The sequence below is a fragment of the Leptodactylus fuscus genome, chromosome 5 (genome assembly GCF_031893055.1).
Source record: "Leptodactylus fuscus isolate aLepFus1 chromosome 5, aLepFus1.hap2, whole genome shotgun sequence".
NCBI lineage: Eukaryota > Metazoa > Chordata > Amphibia > Anura > Leptodactylidae > Leptodactylus > Leptodactylus fuscus.
This window is the reverse complement of record NC_134269.1, coordinates 87349091-87371220: the sequence shown is the minus strand read 5'-3', so window position 1 is coordinate 87371220 and position 22130 is coordinate 87349091. Positions and strand designations below refer to the sequence as shown.

Below are 22130 nucleotides of genomic sequence, written 5' to 3'. Positions count from 1 at the left end.
TTCGGTGGTGTCACCGTGGCTTCAAAGGTGGGGGTCCTCGAGGCTGGAATAATGGAAATGGTTGTGGTGGGGAGGGCCCTGCGGTAGGGGCTGGACTCCCCAGATCATTTGGAAATGTGGATGGTTTGGTTGGAACGGTTAATAGTTAATATGGGCCTTTATGGCCGTAGGTACAGTGAGCACCGGGCAGTTAATTTAATAGGTTCCCCTGAGCTGGTGTGGAGCGGCTAGGGGTAATGGCTTGTGCTCAAGGGATAGGATAAATCTGTTTGTGTTTTTGGGCCTCTTGGACCTCCATCATCAGGTAGTTAGTCAGGATTTTGTTGGGAATTGTTTGGTTGCACTTTAAAAACTGGTTATTTATTTTATTTAATAAAATGTCTGCTGTGACCAATTAATCCAAGAACTTGTGTAGAGTGCTTATGAGGTAAAGTAAAAGAAAGATGAAGGTCATGGACTATTATCACTTCTATTTTTTAAAGTATGTTTACTATGCAGAATTTTTTTTACACATGCCTAAAATTTCTGCACATCACTGCATATTTGATCATTTTGATGTATATACCTTAGTAGGTACTGCATTTTTTTTCTCATGCTTGAGAGTGACTAATAAAATATTGATCAGAATCAGGCTGTTGAGGTCAGGAAGTTTTGGCCTTTTCTCAAGCCTTGAGGGATCCTTACAGCATGTTGACCTATATGTCCTGAGTTCTGTTTGTTCTGTAAAGACAGTTCAGGAGTAATTACAGAATTGTAACTATAAGCTATACTGAAGTCTCAGGAGAGTGTTCCATCCAGCAAAAAGTCATAGAATATACTTTATCATACATGCCGTTTTAGGTCGGTGCCCCACGTGGCAGCAAAAACTGTGGTGTTTTACAGTCCCTGCAAAGTGGATGGGATTGTAAGTGTGTCCCTGCTAATTCTAAACTGCACTAATTCTAAGTGTGATGAGTTAATGCAAGGTCAGACTAGTCCAAAAGGGCACAAGCACATTATTAACCCCATCATTCTATGAATCATTCAGACTTCCATTTCACTGAACACCTAAGCTGATTATCTGATGTGACACATAGACATGCTGGAAGATAACTTTTACTTTTAACCCCACTTGTTTAGAAATTGTGTTTCATCTGAAATACTCAGAATCTACTATAGTGTGTCACTCACCTGAAGTGCTTGGGATCTACTATGGTGTGTCACTCACCTGAAGTGCTCGGGATTTACTATAGTGTGTCACTCACCTGAAGTGCTTGGGATCTACTATGGTGTGTCACTCGCCTGAAGTGCTCGGCATCTACTATGGTGTTTTACTCACCTGAACTGCTTGGGATCTACTATGGTGTGCTCTCCTGAAGTGCTTGTGATCTACTATCGTGTTTTACTCACCTGAAGTGCTTGTGATCTACTATAGTGTGTCACTCACCTGAAGTTGTCAGGATCTACTATGGTGTTTTCTCACCTGAAGTGCTCGGGATCTACTATGGTGTTTTACTTACCCAAAATGAACAGAATTTACTATGGTGTTTAACTCACCTGAAGTACTCAGTAGATTCTGAGCACTTCAGGTGAGTAAAACACCATAGAAAATCCCAAGCACTTCAGGTGAGTGAAACACCATAGCACATTCTGAACAATTCGGGTGAGTAAAACACCATAGAAAGGCCTATTGTGTTTCACTCACCTGAAGTACTCAGGATCTTCTATTGTGTTTCACTCGCCTGAAGTGCTAAGAATCTACTAAGGTGTTTTACTTGCCTAGAAGTGCTCGGGATCTTCTATGGTCTTTCACTCACCTGAAGTGCTCGGGATCTTCTATGGTGTTTCACTCACCTGAAGTGCTCGGGATCTTCTATTGTGTTTCACTCGCCTGAAGTGCTAAGAATGTACTAAGGTGTTTCACTCACCTGAAGTGCTCGGGATCTTCTATGGTGTTTCACTCACCTGAAGTGCTCGGGATCTTCTATGGTGTTTCACTCACCTGAAGTGCTCGGGATCTTCTATGGTCTTTCACTCACCTGAAGTGCTCGGGATCTTCTATGGTGTTTCACTCACCTGAAGTGCTCGGGATCTTCTATGGTGTTTCACTCACTTACAGTACTCAGGATTTTCTTTGGTTTTTCACTCACCTGAATGGCTGAGGATCTTCTATGGTGAGCCCTAGACAATTTTCTTTTTCCCTGTAATAGTAAAAAACATTCTTGCTATCTGTCAATGGCCATTACAGACCTATATATTGCTGAACTTTGCTGGCCATGGATTTAAGTAACATATCTCCATTTCACACTAATGGCTGCATTACAATGTGGTATGTGAGAATGAGAACTTCTGTCGTAGCTCAGCCAACACCTAGTTGTACACTTATCATGCAGTTCTGCCGTACATTCTCCACCTCCGCTTTACAATGTAACTTTTGTTGTTCTTGACTGACTTTATCAGTTCATGTAAATGTACATTTCGTCTCGATAAAGCCAATAAAATAGTAGAGAAGTAGTTTGTCACATGTGATTCTACATCTCACCATGAGAACAAGAATGTGATAAAGACACACAACTCAGACAGACGCAGATAACAAATGCAGGCAACACATACTGCTTGTACAGCTACATGATATTCTATCTTCCCTTTAAAGAGGAAATGTCAGTAAAATGCCAAAAGTCCCAGCTCTGCAAGCTCATTAAAGACCGAGGACACAAAATGTCATGAGCAGAAAATGAGCTGGATACCTGGGGGGGATAATCTGAGTTGTAGAAGCGTTGCAAATTTATCTGCACTAAGTGATATTTCGGCAGGAAGTTTCTGACACAATGTAATGGTGATTCATTATTGCACTGTAACATAAAACATGCATTTACAGGTATTGACAACCATCCATATCTGCTGTAGGGGATTTATTTTTATGACTTATTCTTAACCGTTTCAATTTAATTTTATAATAGTAAAACAACTTTTTAGAGCTGGTATGAAACTCGAGGTGGCTTTGATATGTGTCTATATGTATGATGTGTTATATATAAGATAGATAGATAGATAGATAGATAGATAGATAGATAGATAGATAGATAGATAGATAGACGGACAGATAGATAGAGTGAATCTTGGGAGGGTTAAGTTTCTCCTTCTAGAGTCTTATAAGCCACTGCTCTCTTGGGATATAGGTATGCAAAGTAGCTTCTTCCCGGAGGAAGAAAATCCATCTTCAGTTAAGGCCACACTTTGCAGAAAAGAATTTATTTTTTTTATTTTTTGAGGCAAACCCAAGAGTGGCTTGAAAGGTCATGGGAGTTGAAGCACATATACTTCTCTGATCTACTAAATTCACCTTTGATTTTAGCTCAAAAAATGCAGGGAAGTGCGCAATAAGAAAGTATTTTTTTTGCTATGTGTAGCCTTACCTATCGTGTAGAGAAAATGAATACATTTTAGTGTATGGTGATTAATTGTGTAGGATTGTCAAACTTTATGACCTATCAAGCAGTTGTTGAAAGTTATTGAATATTCTTGTTTATATAAGAAAACCACCATTTTTGGGCAACTTTTTCTATAGTGCTCACTTATGGGCCCATCTATTGGATGTATGGAGTTCCGGCTCATGTCTATCCTAGAGAGATGGAGGCAACCTTTGGTTAATTGTTCCGCTCTCTCTCTTCCCTGAACAGGCCCAGAATACTGACTAGATTTAATGACATTGCTATTTGAGTTTTGTGCACTGAACAGAAAAAATGGAGATCTTGGGAATACTGATCTTCTGATTTCATGTTACTTTTTGTTCAGTAATGGGTCATGAACAGCTGGTTTAAAGTGTTATATTAAAGCAAGACACTGCCATTGTTTCCTATCATTTAAACATTGCATAGTAGTCTGGTAATCTGTTACCTGGATATGTACAACTTCTCATTGAATGCTTCCTGTTTGAATGGTTGATTTACTGTATTTTTTTTTAGCATACATACCGTAACATTTTATTTTAGATATTCTTCAATAATTATTAATATGAGTTCTTATAACTAGTTTAATTATCTTTATTTTAAATATGTACAGTATGGTATAGGCTGTAAAAGCTATGTATCCCCCCTGAAAGCCATCATAGTTATTTTAATGTTCTAAAACTGGGCCAATGGACAAGAGAGTTTCCAGGCGTATAAAAATACATATATGTACCTAAATGTTCTCCATATTATGCCATGATAGATGAGAAATAGGTATTTTTCATTTTCATTGTCTTGTCCAGCACTATGGTTCACCATTATTATTAGTATTTTTTTTTTGCTTCTAGAGCTTGCCAGTATGAAGGAATACATTTCCCCTAATTTCTCTACACTACACTCTTAGGGTGCATTCATAGAAAAAAAAAAGCCTCCCATTGCTAGCGTTGAAAATTCAGCGCCAAATAAAGCGCCATTTTCCTCCGTCTGAATGGACCCTAATAGAATAATAACAGGCTGTAAAGCCAGGGACACTTGGGGTCAGTGTGCAGTGAGTTAGCCTTAGAATCAGTGACTGCTAACCCGAAGCAATATACTAATAGAGTGTAATAAATGAGATGTAAAAAAAAAATCCAATTAATCTACAGTACAAAGTGTCTGTTCCGTGGATTTTTAACATACAGCATGTCAGTTATTGCCAGCTACCTGGGACATTCTGCAGCGGACCTGTCCTATGTGGCCTCAGTTCAAGTTCTTATTTACACGACAGACTTTAATGGCAATGTGCTAGCTATTTTTAATACTGAACAGGACACAACCCCATAGAAATAATGGATCTATTCACATGACCAATATTTAAAAGTCTGTGTGACCGATCCATTAAAGAATAAACATGTAATTTCTCAGACCACAAGGATCTCTCATGAAACTCAAATCTATGAGGGATCCATAAACCAGAGATTACCTTCAGATGTACACTCGGCCATGAAAAACATAATTTTTTGTGACCATGTACTCGGCCCTGTAGTGTGAATAAGCACTGAAACTAGCAGAATGACTGATGAAAACTGAACACTTTCCATTTTCATTAGCCGTGATTGACTGCAGTGTTACGAAAATAGACCGAAGCTCCTTTGCATCTGCTACCATTTTATGGACTATAAACTGTAGTGCAATTGTAGTCTAATAAAGACATGCTGGCTATATACAGTATATTAGTAAGCATCTTATATCATACAGTATGTAAACCATGTACACACTATTTTAAAAGACTAGAAAAGATCTCCATAGTTTTGTATGTATGTATTGCCTTGGGTTTTACATTATTAAATTATCTAATATATTTATATCTAATATATATAAAAAATAACCGTCAAAATGACCTAAACATATCCCATTGACCTTCCTCCAGTAGGAATATCACAGTGTATAAGATATACGCTAGCACAAAATATTGATGCCAGGATCTCCGATGTTTATGAAGTGCAATGTTTTTCTGAAACATTAAGCAGATATTGCCAGGTTTAATCTGGCACACCAGCGAATGGTTCCTAGGCAAGGTTCCCATCTTTCAGCCTGTCAGCTACTCCATAGAGAAAGAAACTGCCTTTTCTTCAAAGACCGTGGCTCACGGGTTACCTTTTTCATCCCTTGGAAGATGGAGACAAAGAAAATGGATTTGAAGTAGCAGCAGAGTCACTTTATAAGTACTGTTCAGTTTATATCCAATTGATTAAACACCAGATGTAGGGAAGCCAGATAAATCTTCTCCTGCTCTTAGATAAATATGTCTTCAGTTGACAAAGCAGCAAGACAGAAAGATATAGATGAGTTTTTTGCCATAAATCTTTTTGTATATTGAGCTGTCAGTGTTGGTTTAAAGACCTTGATAGCAGAACACAGCAGATTCATCTGGATGGCTCTGTTCTGAGCAATGCGATGTGCATTTCTACAATTAATTATCAAAGTAGAAAAAGGTCTACAATTTATTATTTAGGATCCCTGAATGATGCTTTTTCATAGCTTACGCTAAGTGTAGCCCTGAGTCTTAGCTCATAAATTCTTCAGAAGACATTTAATTATTCCGTCTCCACACTATACTACCATAGGATTTTCCAAATAGACAATTGGGCAAACTAAGTAATACAATTCTTTCTGCTAGTTCATTTATTACAGTGGTATGGCAACGGAACAATATATTTACCAAATTCTACATCATATTTCTAGTGACATCTTTAAAAAATGGGGTGCAAAAAAGCATAGTAGTCAGTGCAGCATGAAAGCGAATACTCTCAACTTCTCTGACTGATGGGGTCGGTGAGATGAATACAGGGCATGCGCCACTGAAGGGAGTCTGTCAGCACAAACCTAAGTTAGAAATGTATCTGAACATGTATATGAGCACAGCTGGTAGATATAGTAGGGAATGGCAACAGTGACCACAGGGATGTCTGCATTAGCAGGGACTTCATGCAGTGTTTCACATGAGTATGACTGGGAGAGAGCAGTGGTGAGTGATGAGGCCTATGTGACCAAGTTGTATGATTTACGAAGTGCTTCAACCAATGTTATGTCACTGTGTATATTGGTGTCCTATAGTAGAAGAGCAGCACATGCTGTAGAGACGGTTGAGCATTCGTTGTTGTGAATTGGCGTTGCTGTCTTGAAATAGAAGGGCATCGCCAAGCGGTGTAGAGATGGTAATTTACAGTTTGTATCCTACCAGGTTGGTTGTTGCTTTGTATGGCGCTGTGTTTATGAGGACTGAGATGTTGTTCAGATGTGAAAACAGATGGTGGATGACTGGAAAATAGCCAACCTGTCTAGGAAGTGCCAACTGTGTATGACAGTGTCAAGTGTTAGTTACAATTGATGAGAATAGCTCCAGTGCCACATGAGAATGGCTTCTCTAGGTTCCCCGTGGCCAATGCAGGAACTATTCTCAGTATGCAGGTCAGATGCAAGCTGAGTCGGAGAGTGACCAGATTAGTAAACCAGTAAATTAGCTTTGTAGGAAGAAGTTGCTGGTGGATGGCTGTATAGCTGGTGTGTATCCCTGGCCAGGGTGTGGTATTATTTCTTTCTGTTCTTGTGATGTGGAGTAGTTGGTCTGGGCATTAATGTGAATGGGTGATTATAATCAAGTTAGGTTCAAGTTGTTGGGCCTGTGTGAGCCATGTCAGGACACGGGGCCAGCCAGTGGTTGAGTAATTACTTGGGATTCCAAGAGTGAGGACATGATCACACATGTGGCTAAGGTTGGGCAAGAGGTTCACAATGCATGTTCAATTTATGTTCTCCCTTATACTTGAAGGACACAAAGAACAGAATATGTAGAATCTAAGACTACAGTGGGGCAAAAAAGTATTTAGTCAGTCACCAATAGTGCAAGTTCCACCACTTAAAAAGATGAGAGGCGTCTGTAATTTACATCATAGGGAGACCTCAACTATCAGAGACAAAATGAGAAAACAAATCCAGAAAATCACATTGTCTGATTTTGTAAGAATTTTTTTGCAAATTATGGTGGAAAATAAGTATTTGGTCACCTACAAGCAATCAAGATTTCTGGCTCTCACAGACCTGTAACTTCTTCTTTAAGAGTCTCCTTTTTCCTCCACTCATTACCTGTAGTAATGGCACCTGTTTAAAATTGTTATCACTATAAAAAATACACCTGTGCACACCCTCAAACAGTCAGACTCCAAACTCCACTATGGTGAAGACCAAAGAGCTGTCAAAGGACACCAGAAACAAAATTGTAGCCCTGCACCAGGCTGGGAAGACTGAATCTGCAATAGGCAACCAGCTTGGATTGAAGAAATCAACTGTGGGAGCAATAATTAGAAAATGGAAGACATACAAGACCACTGATAATCTCCCTCGATCTGGAGCTCCACACAAAATCTCACCCCATGGGGTCAAAATGATCACAAGAACGGTGAGCAAAAATCCCAGAACAACGCGGGGGGACCTAGTGAATGAACTGCAGAGAGCTGGGACCAATGTAACAAAGCCTACCATCAGTAACACACTATGCCGCCAGGGACTCAGATCCTGCAGTGCCAGATGTGTCCCACTGCTTAAGCCAGTACATGTCCGGGCCCATCTGAAGTTTGCTGGAGAGCATTTGGATGATCCAGAAGAGTATTGGGAGAATGTCCTATGGTCTGATGAAACCAAACTGGAACTGTTTGGTAGAAACACAACTTTTCGTGTTTGGAGGAAAAAGAATACTGAGTTGCATCCATCAAACACCATACCTACTGTAAAGCATGGGGGTGGAAACATCATGCTTTGGGGCAGTTTCTCTGCAAAGGGGCCAGGACGACTGATCCGGGTACATGAAAGAATGAATGGGGCCATGTATCGTGAGATTTTGAGTGCAAACCTCCTTCCATCAGCAAGGGCATTGGAGATGAAACGTGGCTGGGTCTTTCAACATGACAATGATCCAAAGCACACCGCCAGGGCAACAAAGGAGTGGCTTTGTAAGAAGCATTTCAAGGTCCTGGAGTGGCCTAGCCAGTCTCCAGATCTCAACCCTATAGAAAACCTTTGGAGGGAGTTGAAAGTCCGTGTTGCCAAGCGACAGCCCCAAAACATCACTGCTCTAGAGGAGATCTGCATGGAGGAATGAGCCAACATACCAACAACAGTGTGTGCCAACCTTATGAAAACTTACAGAAAATGTTTGACCTCTGTCATTGCCAACAAAGGATATATAACAAAGTATTGAGATGAAATTTTGTTACTGACCAAATACTTATTTTCCACCATAATTTGCAAATAAATTCTTACAAAATCAGACAATGTGATTTTCTGGATTTGTTTTCTCATTCTGTCTCTCATAGTTGAGGTCTACCTATGATGTAAATTACAGACGCCCCTCATCTTTTTAAGTGGTGGAACTTGCACTATTGGTGACTGACTAAATACTTTTTTGCCCCACTGTATATACTGTAAGTACATTCTACAAGTGTAGATTATTCTAACTGATAAAGCGTATTTGTATACAGTTTGCCTATGGCTGATGTTCTAATGCAAACTGGTCAAGAAAACCCATGGTGGAGGAGAGAAAGTCTCCCTTCTGGCAGGTTTGCTACTGAAGAGTTGGGTTATTGCAGCTACTGGACCTTGGCATATCTTTTGAACTGTATTGTAGTGGTGGTCTGTACTTTTACCAATGCCATTTATTTCTCTTACTAATTCTTATCAAAATTATTTGATGTTTCTAATAAAGTCTGCGAAGTGTGTTCTAGTCCCGTGTTCAGCCATACTGCAGCTGTGGAAAAACAGATTTTATAATTTTGCATTATTTGCAGGTTATTCTGGAAAGCAGAGCTTCTATAAGAATAGACTATAAAGTGAAAAGGCACAGAATTTTAGATCTGTTTAGACTGAAAAATGAACATGGTAATAAAGGTCTGTACAAAATATAGAAGTGATATTTGGGTAATTTTTTTTTCAGCTTTACATTTGATTGTAAAATACACGTCTCAATGTAGTTTTTCAGGTTATGAATAATTGTACTCTTTCTTCTATATTGATGTTAAATGGGTTAAAGAGTCATTTTATTTGTCATAGCAAGGATTTTCCGACGTAACAATATACCGTAGTGATGTGGATGCACATAATTATTCCCGCTAGGAGTGAATGAGTTAATTAAATTGTAATGCTCTGACTGTGCAGAGATATATATGCTCCATCTCGTCTTGTCCTCTCCAACACTTTCTTGCTTCTCCCAGGAGAGCCATTCATCCAGCAGATGGTTTCAAAGCCAGGACAGTGCTCTCCAGATAACCTGCCTGAGCGTAATTAGAAGCGACAGTGTTTCTGGAATAGTATACCTCCGATCGCTTAATATGTTTTGCTGGCACTGTAGCCTTCTGTGTGTTTCTATTATAATGGATGTCTGTAAATGTTAATTTGGGCTTTACTATTGACTGCATTAAACACCAGAAAAATGAAGCACTCTCCTCATTACCGCTCCATCATTATACATCTGCAAGACATTTTTACCTTAAATGCGGTACAGTATGTCCTCAAAATCTGAAATTAGAGGAAATCTCCAGTGTAAGCTGTAGCAACACATTGTAGCTATATCCCTTCCTGATGCAGCAGAGTAAAGTGGGTTTCATGAAATAAGTAAAATAAAAAGTAGCCTCATCTTCATTGTCAGCGGTGCATCTGGTTATACTGTGCCGCCTCATTCACATCCTCAGCTGCAGCCTAAATAGACAGTGGGTGTCTTTCAGACTATCTCAGACTCCCTGTAGACATTGTAGCTAATCTGTAGTAATATACTCAAAGTCCTGCCATAAAGGAGCTGAGCTAAATGGCAGACTGGGAGTAAGATCTGAGAAAAATGATGGGTAATCATCCCAATAGGTAATGACCTATATATAATTTCAAGGCCTTGACTGGAGGGTCTATTTGAATTGTAATATTATATGATATTTCTGCCCAAGCCTCTAGGTAGGCAAATGATATTCGAAGCTCACACTTAATTTTCACTCTCACTTCTTGTGAAGCTCATAAAATAATAATTCTATGTTCAGCATAAAATATGATCCTGCAGAATATACATCTCTATGTACTCTCAACCTCCTCCTCCCTTCTTAATGCTTTCTTCTCAAGCAATGGAGCAGATGTATTGATACCATCTTAAATGTAGTCTACTTAGAACTGGGCTAGATGTCTCAAATTTACTGTAGTGCCTAATGCTACATGATAAATTTGGCACATCTTTACACACATTTGTCTACATTTATACCACCTATTTCTTGACTACTTCACTACTTTAGATATTTTTTTCTGCTATGTGACACATTTTCAGCCATACCTTTATTCTAAATCACACCCATATCATCAAAGCCATACCCATTCTATAGCGGGACACATAAAGTGTGTAAATCACTTATTAAATGTGGCACACAACATGAGTGCTGGCATTATATTACATTATTATGAGTAAATCTCTCCTAATGTCTTTACAACTATGTAATAGTCTCTGTGAGCTTCATTTGCAAGTCTTATATTTGTCATGTTTCTGTGAGGTCAAGGTGTATGACAGAGTAATAACCAGGTATAGGGGAAGTGTAAAACTTGAATCTGTGTGTAACCTCTCTGCCTGTTCGGGCCTCTGGGCAACCCTCCGCTCACATGCTACGGTGAAGTTGGCGTGTTCAGTTGGATTCATTGTTTAGTTTTTTGTTGCTCTATTTGAATGCTGTCCTATTCCCTCACCTTGGTAATTCATTTACCACCACACCCATCTCCATCTCCTTCACTTTGGTTTCCCTCTGCCCCTCTAATAGTTAATGTTAACTTGCTTGTTTGATTGAAAACCTATCTTCCTATTAGGTCTGGGGCAGGTTCTTCTTCGCTATTTATTCTTGGCTCACATTCACATTGGGTCTTGCTATTGCCTTGTGCTTGCTGGTTATTTACTCTTGCTATTTTGTTACCTGCATTCCTTATTCCTGACCTCTGGCTTTACATTTGACTATTCTCTTGGATTACAATTTTGTACTGTGTTGCTCGACTGTTACCAAATCCTTGGCTAGCTGACCTCCCTTTGTTGTTGTTTGTCTTGTCTGTGGTCTATATACCTAGGAAGCGGTTGTCAACCATTTGTCACCTGTCGCTTAGGACAGGATAGGCAAGCAGGAAGGGACAGAGGGGGCTCAGCTTAGGGCTCACTGTCTTGTCATGCCTCTCCCCCCAGGGTACACCAGCAGCTACTGGGGAATTGCTCCTCAAGCAATTCCCTTACACTGTGCATTTCAAGGTTTATTTATTTTTTTTGGAAAACAATTGACAATTATTAGTTATTTGGATAACTAACTGGGTTATAGGATTAAGGGTTTTTTTTAATCAAAATGCTAATTTCTTCTACTAGTCATCAGAATCCCCCTCATTGACTAACTGCCCCCCCCCTTCCTACTCCTACTGCCATGCTTAACATCTTAAATAACAATGGCTTTACTCTTATAAGTTTTGATACTGCCATGTAATTCAAAAAACAATTTATGATCTTGGGGATTAGGCAGAACTAATAATATAAATGTGTATCTGCATGTTGTTGGGCAAGGCAAGTACTGTATCGCAAGTTGTAATTGTCAGTCAATGATCATTTAATATTAATCACTTAAAAACACTAGCCTTCATGTCTATATATATTCTATAGTATTCTAAAATAATATTATTTTATTCCCAATAGGAGCAGCCAAGGATTCATGCACATGAAGCTGTCACGTACCAAAGAAAACCATTATGTCCTGGGACAGAACAGTCCACCTTTTGACAGCGTACCAGAAATAATCCACTATTATACCAGCCGCAAGTTACCAATTAAAGGCGCTGAACACATGTCACTGCTCTATCCAGTTGCAATACGGACATTGTAACAGCAAGCATGTGGATGTGTACAGAACAAGGATTGTCAAGAGAGGACACATCGATTAAATGTGGGGTTTTTATCGCTCTTAAAAATACTCTTCAGTCTCCACCAACCTTTGACAGAAAGTACTATCACTAGAACAATAAAAGGAGTACTCATGTGTAAAGAAGAAAACAATAACATTCAACCTTAATTTTATAGATTTCATTTTCTTCTCTTTGGTGTAGTGAATGGAAGCTAGAGCACATAGAACGTTTTGTTTCGGTACATTCTTAAGTGGATCTTATAAAACCAACACTGGCTGGTTTTTGGTTACCATCAGTCATCAAACAGCCAAGCATTGAATGGGTATCACCCCGTTCTTACTTTTTAGGTCTGGGGCTGTTAACGTCCCGAATGTTGCAATACTTCTATATATACATGATCAAATGCTTGTTACTTAAAAGAACAGAAAATGTATTTCAATGTATTTCATTCCCTATTACAAGTTGTTCTACATCACAGTTATCAATGAGAGAATCCAAATCCTGGTCCGCAGTGTGTGTGAACGTGTGTAACAATATTTCATCAAAAGTTCAGCAATACAGTACAATGTTGTCAAGGTGTGAAGAGGCCAAGTAAATGGAGCAGATTGTAGAACTCTCATCCCTTTTTGTTGGACATAAAAGAAGGCAATAACAACATATAGGTTTATTTTTGTACATAGGGCCTCCATTGGGATTCCAACATTATCCAGAGGGCTATTATTTTACTAAATATATTTTCTGTTCTGTTTTTAAGTTCTACTTTATTTCTTTTACACTGATCATGATTCTTCAGTTTGTTGCTCTCTTCACATTAATGCCTAATTTCCCACCGTTTCTGCCAGCGTTATACATGTTTTCACCAAGATACCAATGTATCTTTTATCTTAAGGTATTATTGTTGAATCTGCATTGTAAGGAAAAGAATCAAATCCATTCAATTTCGAAATATTTTTTATACTATTCATATATAACTATTATTATATATGCACAAAGTATAAAAGATTAATCACGAATTTTGAAAGTATAGGATACATAACAATTCTGTTGAACTGATGGATTGTTATTCTGCCACTGTCTATACTGTTATATATGTTAGAAAAATTCTAAATTGTATCAAATGTTTTACACAATCTGCGATAGCAATGAAAGTTATTTATAAAAAAATGATTATTTTTAACATCCTTAAAATTTTTAGACTTGATTCAGTTAATAACTACGTATTGTGGGTTTCTCATTAGGTTGGTGGGATACTTCTAGTACTCTTACAGCTATAGACAATTCAAACAGAGTTTACGGAAAAAAGCACTGTAATAACACTAGAAACCTAGACATAAAGCGATTGCTATATATAAGTACAGTATATGCAAAGACGTTATTAAGTTTTGGTACAAATGTATCCTTCTCCAAATTAATGTTTGTGACGCTGGACAAATGTTTGTGTTGTGATATGGTGCACTACGCTAATTGTGTATCACAAGCGCATTCATACAAAGTGACTGCAAAATAGACTCGGTGAAAAATCGACTTTTATAAGCGTGCTATATGAACTGGTTTGGCAAAGGCTACATCTATGTGCATGAAGATGTCGACAACACTGATCCTGTACCTGCCTCTGTCTTTCATTTCTATGTTTTGAAATGCCACGGACTAACGTAATTGAATTGAATGGATATATCGTGAGGTCTGTTTGGTAACTCTTGCACTGACTAGTTGTTTTGATGACTATACACATTACATTAATAATAAATGGCCTCATATATAGCTGAGTTGTTCCCCCAGTAGCAGGCCTCTGTGGAAATAATGGTTGGCCATTTCCAAACCAATCTTTTGTTGTCCCAGAACGTCAGCCACTGCCAAGTGTCCTAGAGATCCTTATTCCCCTCCTTCCACTGAAATAAAGATGCACTTTTGAATAACCCAAGTATGCAACTGGATGGAGGGGTCATAAGTAGAGATTAACAGTGAAATGTTCAAAGTTTGATTCGAGTAGCCGCTCAATACTCGACTGTTCAATCGAACATCGAAACCCATTATAGTCTGTGGGGAATAAATACTCGTTTAGGGGGAAACCACTATTCGACTCAGGAGAGTCACCAAGTCCACTATGACACCCCAGGAAATGATGTCAACACCCTGGAATGCAATTGGGACAGCAGGGGAAGCATGTCTGGGGGCATCTAACATGCCCAAGTCACTGTATTACGTCAGGATCCCTGTCAGCTTGCGATATGCGGGAGCTGACTTTTTCCCATAGGAATGCATTGAACAGCGTTGATTGGCCGAATGCCATACAGAATATAGCATTCGGCCAATCAACACTAGTTCTGCCGGAGGCTCGTCTGTGAGGAAGCGGAGTCTAATATCGGAACAGAATGGAGACTGCTGTGGACCGATCTTAGACTCTGTCTCCTCTGGCAGAACCAGCGTTGATTGGCCGAATGCTGTATTCTCTATTGTATTCAGCCAATTAACGCTGGTCAATGCATTCCTATGCCGAGATGTAGCAGTGCTGGCCGTGTGCTCAGGACTGCTACACCAGAGATGAAGCAGAGTTCAGTGTGAAATGCAGCAGAGCTGAGTGTGCAGCAGGGTTCAGCGCACACTCAGCTCTGCTACATATCTAGTTACCCTGCCTGTACATCTATCCCTGTCTCACAGTCACATAGTTCACAGTCTCAAATTAACGAATGTTAAATCCACCATTCGTATAAATTGGAGGTCACCTGATTTAGCCAGCCAATTACTTTTTCCGATTTTTTTTCGATGCCTCCGTTGTCGTAGTTCCTGTCCCACCTCTCCTGTGCAGTTATTGGTGCAAAAAAAGTGCCAGGGAAGGTGGGAGGGGAATCAAATTTTTAGTGAGTTTACCACCTGGTGTTCGACGCGAATCGAACATCTCGAACAGCCTGATATCCGATCGAACATGTACTCGATCGAACGCTGTTCGTTCATCTCTAGTCATAAGTAATAGCAGTTACATGACTTAATGGTGCAACAGCTATACATTTATGTGTATGACCAGCTTTCCATAACAAAGATATTGACTTATTTTGCCATTACATTGCTAAAATGACTCAACAGATCAGTTATTATATTCAACTGCGGCATTTTTTGTTGCCATTTTTACTTTATAAGAATTATTACCTGCAGGTCTGATAAAGACAGTAGTTGATTGACCACAAGAGACAGAATTGGCCTAAAGGTCTCAATGAATATCATGTTTTTTTCTCATTTTTATTTTAGTATGAAATCAATTCATATTTCCCATAGGTCTATTTTTAAGTGTTTGCTGGAAGCACAGCTTATATGGAAATTGCAAGGTACAGACATCTCCCCAGATAAGAGAATCTTGCACAGTCAGCTTCCTGCTTTTTAAAAAAATAATTTATTGACACATTTGCTCTTTACACATATTATACAATTTAGGATATTAAGCCTATTCAGCAGAGTGTTGCCTAAGACAATGTCTAGGTTCAAATACCAAATTATGTCAAACCTTGTCATCACAGATATCTTAATTGTGTTCAGCTTTAATTTATTTTAGATTTTCTAGTATCTTGTTACCCTACTTGTCTGTTCACCTGGTGGAATGTGTGGCACATATGCCTGAGGGTTGAAGGAATCTGCTCTTTCTTGTTCTATCAATGTTTGTGTTTTTACTGCTGTTACAACTTTGCGTTTGTGACTTTTGCCTTGTTAAATAAAAACTGTATATTTAATGTAAAATGTTATCAGTATAATTATTTTATATGAGAAATTTTTCTGGGAACTCTTTTTGATTTATTTTTTACTACGGTTTGTAAACAGTGATGTTCAGGGACAACTAGAGGGAAGTGTAACAAAGATTGTTATAAGACCTATTTCTGATGCTTGTTGACACTGCAACACTCCACAACAGGTAGTTCTGTTACCCTTATCCTAGCTATCATCAGCAAAGGTATATGCACATACCTAGGAAAGAGTTTCTTACCTTTGGTTCACATCTGCGTTTAGTAATCCGTTTGTGAAGTCCGCATGGAGACCCCCAAATGGACTACTGAATGCTCTGCCAAGCGATGTACAGTGAAAGCACACAGAACCCATAGACTATAATGGGGTCCGTGTGCTTTCCGCGTGCTGCCCGTAAGAATCATGCAGACATGAAAGTAGATCCCGAAGTACTTTTCTGTCTGCTTGTTCCGTGCGGACACCGCGCATAGAGCACACGGACACCATTATAGTCTATGGGGTTCATGTGATTTCATTGCACACCGCTTGCCAATGCGATTGCTATTCTGTTCGGGGGGGTCCCATGCAGACTCCCCCAAACGAATTACCAACGCAAATGTGAGCCTAGCCTTACTCAGCAATGCTCCATTCACTTAATTCACTTACATGGGGCTGTCTAGCAATTCCCTACTCAACACTTGACCATGATCATTGCTAGATTGGGAATGAGGCAAAGGGAGTTTTAATACAGTCATTTCTGTGGATGATGAGAGTCACATAGGTCAGACCTCCACAGATCATAAATAGAGATGAGCGAGTAGTATTCGATCGAATACTACGGTATTCGAAATACTCGTACTCAATCGAGTACCACTCGCTGTTCGAATGTAAAAGTTCGATGCAGAACCAGCATTGATTGGCCGAATGCTATACAGTCGGCCAATCAATGCTGGTTCTTCTTCTACCTTTAGAAGTCTTCTCCGTGCAGCTTCCCCGCGGCGTCTTCCGTCTCTTCATTCACTCTACCAGGCATCAGGCCTGGGCAGAGCCGACTGCGCATGTCCGCTTGTAGTGCAGGCATGCGCAGTCGCTCTGCCCAGGCCTGATGCATGGCAGAGTGAATGAAGAGCTGGAAGACGCTGCAGGGACGCTGCAAGGAGAAGACTGCACGGAGGATCCAGCCCGATCCTCACTCGTGGACTTGGTAAGTATAATTTGATCGAACGTTGCCTACCCCTGAAACAAGCATTTTCCCCCCATAGACTATAATAGGGTTCAATATTCGATTCGAGTAGTCGAATATTGAGGGGCTACTCGAAACGAATATCGAACCTCGAACATTTTACTGTTCGCTCATCTCTAATCATAAAGTTATGACTGTAGTACTATGCCATAACATTAAATTCTAGCAATACCCTTTTAATTGTTTCTAATATTGCAACACTTTACAACACACCTACTGAATACCACTAAATAAATATGCCACGTATCCATTTAAATAAGCAACTACAAAATGTGGATTTTTTTTCTTTGTAGATTGTGAGCCCCACATAGAGCTCACAATGTACATTTTTCCCTATCAGTATGTCTTTGGAATGTGGGATGGAAATCCATGCAAACACAGGGAGAGCATACAAACTCCTTGCAGATGTTTTTTTGCCCTTGGCGGGATTTGAATACCAGAACTCCAGCGCTGCAAGGCTGCAGTGCTAACCACTGAGCCACCGTGTGGCCCCAAATGTGGATATTTATAATGACTAAATAAGACTGAATTATTGTTAAAAATTTAAAATTTTATGAAACAGCAGTGTTCAAATTAAAAAAAAAATAAAAATCACCTTCCCCAGCTAAGGCATCATGCAACAGATTTTTAATAACTTCAACATGGCCGTTTTTAGAAAAATGGAAGTCAACGGTTATATTAACATTGATAGGCTGGTTTTGATGGGCATATTTTTTAAAGGACAATGAATAATGTCAGTTAAAAATTAGGAAATGTCCTATTTTTGAACAGATCCAATAAAAGTCAATGGGACTGTTTTAAACATACTTCAAAACATTTGCATCTAAGTGATGGCTATTAAAAATGGATTTTGGGTTGGGTAAAAAAAAAAATCAATTTTTCATCCATTTTTTATTAGAAAATTAAAAACAGATGACTCTCCGTTTTCCACAGTAAATTAAAAAATAAAATAACACCCAAAGGTTACTCGGCTCGAATCATCATACCGCGGTTGTGGAAGGCCTCATTCCCCCCACCTCCCTGGTGTCTTGGTTGCAGGAGCTGCTCTGTACTCATAGTATGGAAAACTTGCTCGCCGATGATTCACCAGCAGATATGACTCCTCTGGGACACTTTCTATTACTCTGCTGCTTTTCAGTTTGCCTTTGTTTCCCCTCCTCCCTGATTCCCTTTCCTCCCCTACTGGTCTCCTCTCGCTCCCTTTCCCTGAATCTCTTGATTTTTCACATCTTGGTCTCTTATCAGCCCTCCACTCCCTAGTGACCTCCCTTGTCTCGTGGTGGGTAGGTCCCCCGCACCTATATCCCTCTTCATTCTCTTTCCCCTCTTTTTGAGAAGTCTCACTCTTGTTATGCTTATTTTTGTTATAATTTGCTGTTTGACTCTGCTGCATCAGAGTATTTATTTGTTCCCTCACCCTCTCACCCATTCTCAACTTCCCTCTTGATATTTTGCCCGGTGTTCCTCTGCACCTCCCCTTAATCCCTTCCTGATTCTCAACTGTAGTTTATGTTGTTACACCCTTGTTACAAAACTCAATAAAAACTTTTAATGCAAAAAAAACCCCAAAAAACCCCCCACGTCAACGAATGTTAAAAATGGACACACGGATGGAAAATATATGAAAAATCTGTTGCATTGAATCTTAAAAAAAGACAATTTCATCCATTTTTAAAGCCCATTTTTTACAATGTTCATGTGCATGAGACCTAATAGTATTTTGGAAACATCATTATAATAAGGTGAACCTCGTACACACGAAAAACTCTTTTTAAAATCTTCAAGTTACTGGAAAGTATAAACCAATCAAAAATTATGTAACTGAATATATACATAACATATACATAATTAATAATTAATTTCTAATAGAAAAATATATGTAAAACTTGGGGTTAGTTACAAAATGTTGCATCAAAAAAGCAGGAACAGGTCTCCTCTTTCCAGGAGCTCCATAACAGTTGTAGTGTATTTACTTACTCCCATTTTTAATGATTTCTGATTCCATATTTTAGATATAATATGTGATATTTGGAAATATTTGGACCATTATTCTAAAGCTAAGAGCGCTTTTGGCTGACCACTGGTCATCATTCCCAGTTCTTCATTACTGACAGGTTTTCACATTTCCAGCTGAAGTTGACATTTTGCTCAGATTACTTTGAAAGTATATCTGCCAAACAGATGACACCATCAACAAGCTGAGAGGGTTTCAAGGATTTCAGAATGCCACCTTGAAATGTGAATTTATTTTAATGGTCTCCTGTGAGAGGTAAAAGGAAAAGTTGTTGAAAGTTCTTGGTTACTTTGACCTCTCTAAATCTAAGAAGGAATGATGCATTTTAGATTCAGCCTTTGTTTATTGAACTACTTTACTGCAGCAATGAATTCATTTTCAGAAAGCTTTTCAATTTTACTGATGGACAGTAACCCACTCATCCTTCAGAAACCTTTCACACACACTCATATCCAGTAATGGAACTACATGTTTCTAAAGATACAACTCTGTTATGGCAGTTTTTTCTCTTCTATTTATTCACATATACGACAGATAGAATAACATTTCCACTATATATTTTACAGGAAAAACTGTAAGGTTGAACGGAAAGTCATCTAATTGTAAATCTGTCTTATGAGGAATTCCAAAATCCAGATTTTAATGGCTTTTAAGTAATGCAGTAGGCAAGTAGTTGTCTAATATTACTTGTGTTTGACAGTCTAGGTTGCATTCCAGTTCCGTAGACTTTTATTTTTCCATTACCTGTTTCGTAGTCATTCTTCATATATGGTTTTATCTATATTGGTATTTTTTTTTTTTTTTTTTAGTGCAGAATCAAATTCCTTTTATATTGTTCAGTCAAGTACTGACAGCCACTTAAAGATGACCTTTCATGTCCTCGGGCACATGTGGTTTTATATACTACTAGAAGGTCGACAGTGCACTGAATTCAGTGCACTGATGGTTTTACCTTTATGTTCCCCTGGTGAAGGGCTATCGGTGCTGTTACCGATAGCTCTTCACTGTCAGAAAAGCTTTCCTGACAGTGTGAGGAATGTCCCTCCTGACAGTACTGTCCATAGCACTATACCGTCAAAGGTTGCGCTCCTTACCGCTCTACGATGATGCTGACAGTACTCATCCATAAACTAGTACTGATGGGGCAATGTTCAGCGGCAGCGGCTTTCTAGCAGTATATAAAACCACATGTGCCCGAGGACATGAAAGGTCCTCTTTAAAGGGAGCCTGCCATAATAAAATGCCTATATCAAACAATAATAATGCAGAGTAGGGATCTTTAATAGGAGCAACAAAAATTGGAAAAACATAAAAATTGTAATCACTCTACTTTCCTTAGAATACATATAAAAATAAGTAAACACTTAAGGCATCCCCACACCTCGGAATGCAGGGTCTAATAAAATATATATATAAAAAAAAAAATATTTATCCCATAAATGAACATTGTGGCGAGAAAAAGTCAAAATGAGGGAATTGCCATTTTTTCACTTTCACCACCCAATAAAATGTAGTAAGAAATTATCAAAACTTCAGTTATTCCCCCAAAATGGTGTTTTACTCTGGCTTCTAAAGATAGTGAGAATCAAGAATTGCACACACCACTGATGTATGTGATTTTAAATGAAAGAATAGAAAATAAGCAAAGCCAACAAGTAAGATAAGTATACAAGTAAAGGATAAAGAAAAAGAAGCAAGACTTACATTCAAACTCTGGGGAATCCAATGTCAGCTATCTGACTCTGCAAGGTATACTGGCAGATCAAAGATTATAGGAAACCAGGCAGATGTCTGGATTATAATGGGTGCCCTGGCACATCAATTACTGAACATGTATAGTATCCCAGCCCCCTTCTTGATGTATAGAACTTTCCAGAAGCTGCATTGTGATGGTCAGTGGTCTGGAATTTTGACTTTTACCCCTTTGTATTAGATGGTACCAAGACCTTTTATAAAGCTTAAAACAAACAATTGTCCCCTATCAACTACATTGTATGCTGGAACAGTTTTCTCAGTTTACTTCCTACTATTAACAAAAAACAACATGGTACTTGTTGGGCTTCTTAGAGAAAATGAAAAAGTGTGCATATATATATATATATATATATATATATATATACAGTCAGTGTATTGGGCTAAAAAGCAAGGACATGAAATACTAAGTCTCTTTCTGTAAATCTTCTTTCTACTTTTTACCTTCTCTGAAGACTACAAACTCTCTGCTGCAGGAAACCATATAACCTCATTTCACCACTTGGCCAGGTCGAGAATCATTCTGCATTGAGTGCTTAGTTACTTCCAGTCTTTTACACTCTTTTTGTATCTGAGTAAGGTGAATGCATGTCCATGACTAAAAGTGCACATATAGAGCCCCTAGTCTGTGGTTATTAAAGGGATCCTATAATTAAAACACAATTTTTTCTGCCTACCACATAGGAGTAGCTTTAAGAAAGGCTATTCTTCTCCTACCTTTAAATGTCTTCTCCGTGCCGCCGTTCCGTAGAAATTCCGGCTTTCTTCTGTATGCACATGAGTTCTACCGCAGCAACGCCTCCATCTTCTTCAGGATCGTCCTCTTCACATGTCTTCTTTGGGTGCCGGCGGTCAAACTTTTAGGCTTCGGGCCTTGGGCAGAGCCGACTGTGCATGCCCACAGGCCACAAGAAAATGGCTGCTTATTTACTGTGTAAGCGGCCATTTTTCTTGTGGCCGCAGGTATGTGCAGTTGGCTCTGCTCAATACCCGAGGCCTACAAGTTTGACTGCCGGCACCGAAAGAAGACACGTGAAGAGGACGATCCTAAAGAAGA

The 22130-nt window shown here is 39.0% G+C and overlaps 1 protein-coding gene across 3 annotated transcripts in view; it reads left to right on the top strand.

The window, feature by feature from the left end:
• Positions 1 to 13265, top strand: part of SHF (Src homology 2 domain containing F) — a 195029-nt gene extending 181764 nt beyond the window's left edge. For all 3 annotated transcript variants that reach the window (XM_075273693.1, XM_075273695.1, XM_075273694.1), the window contains one exon: positions 12151 to 13265. In XM_075273693.1, the coding sequence (XP_075129794.1) occupies positions 12151 to 12337 (187 nt within the window). In that variant the 3' untranslated portion in view covers positions 12338 to 13265. The remainder of the gene's footprint in view (positions 1 to 12150) is intronic.
• The last annotated feature ends 8865 nt before the right edge of the window (positions 13266 to 22130 follow it).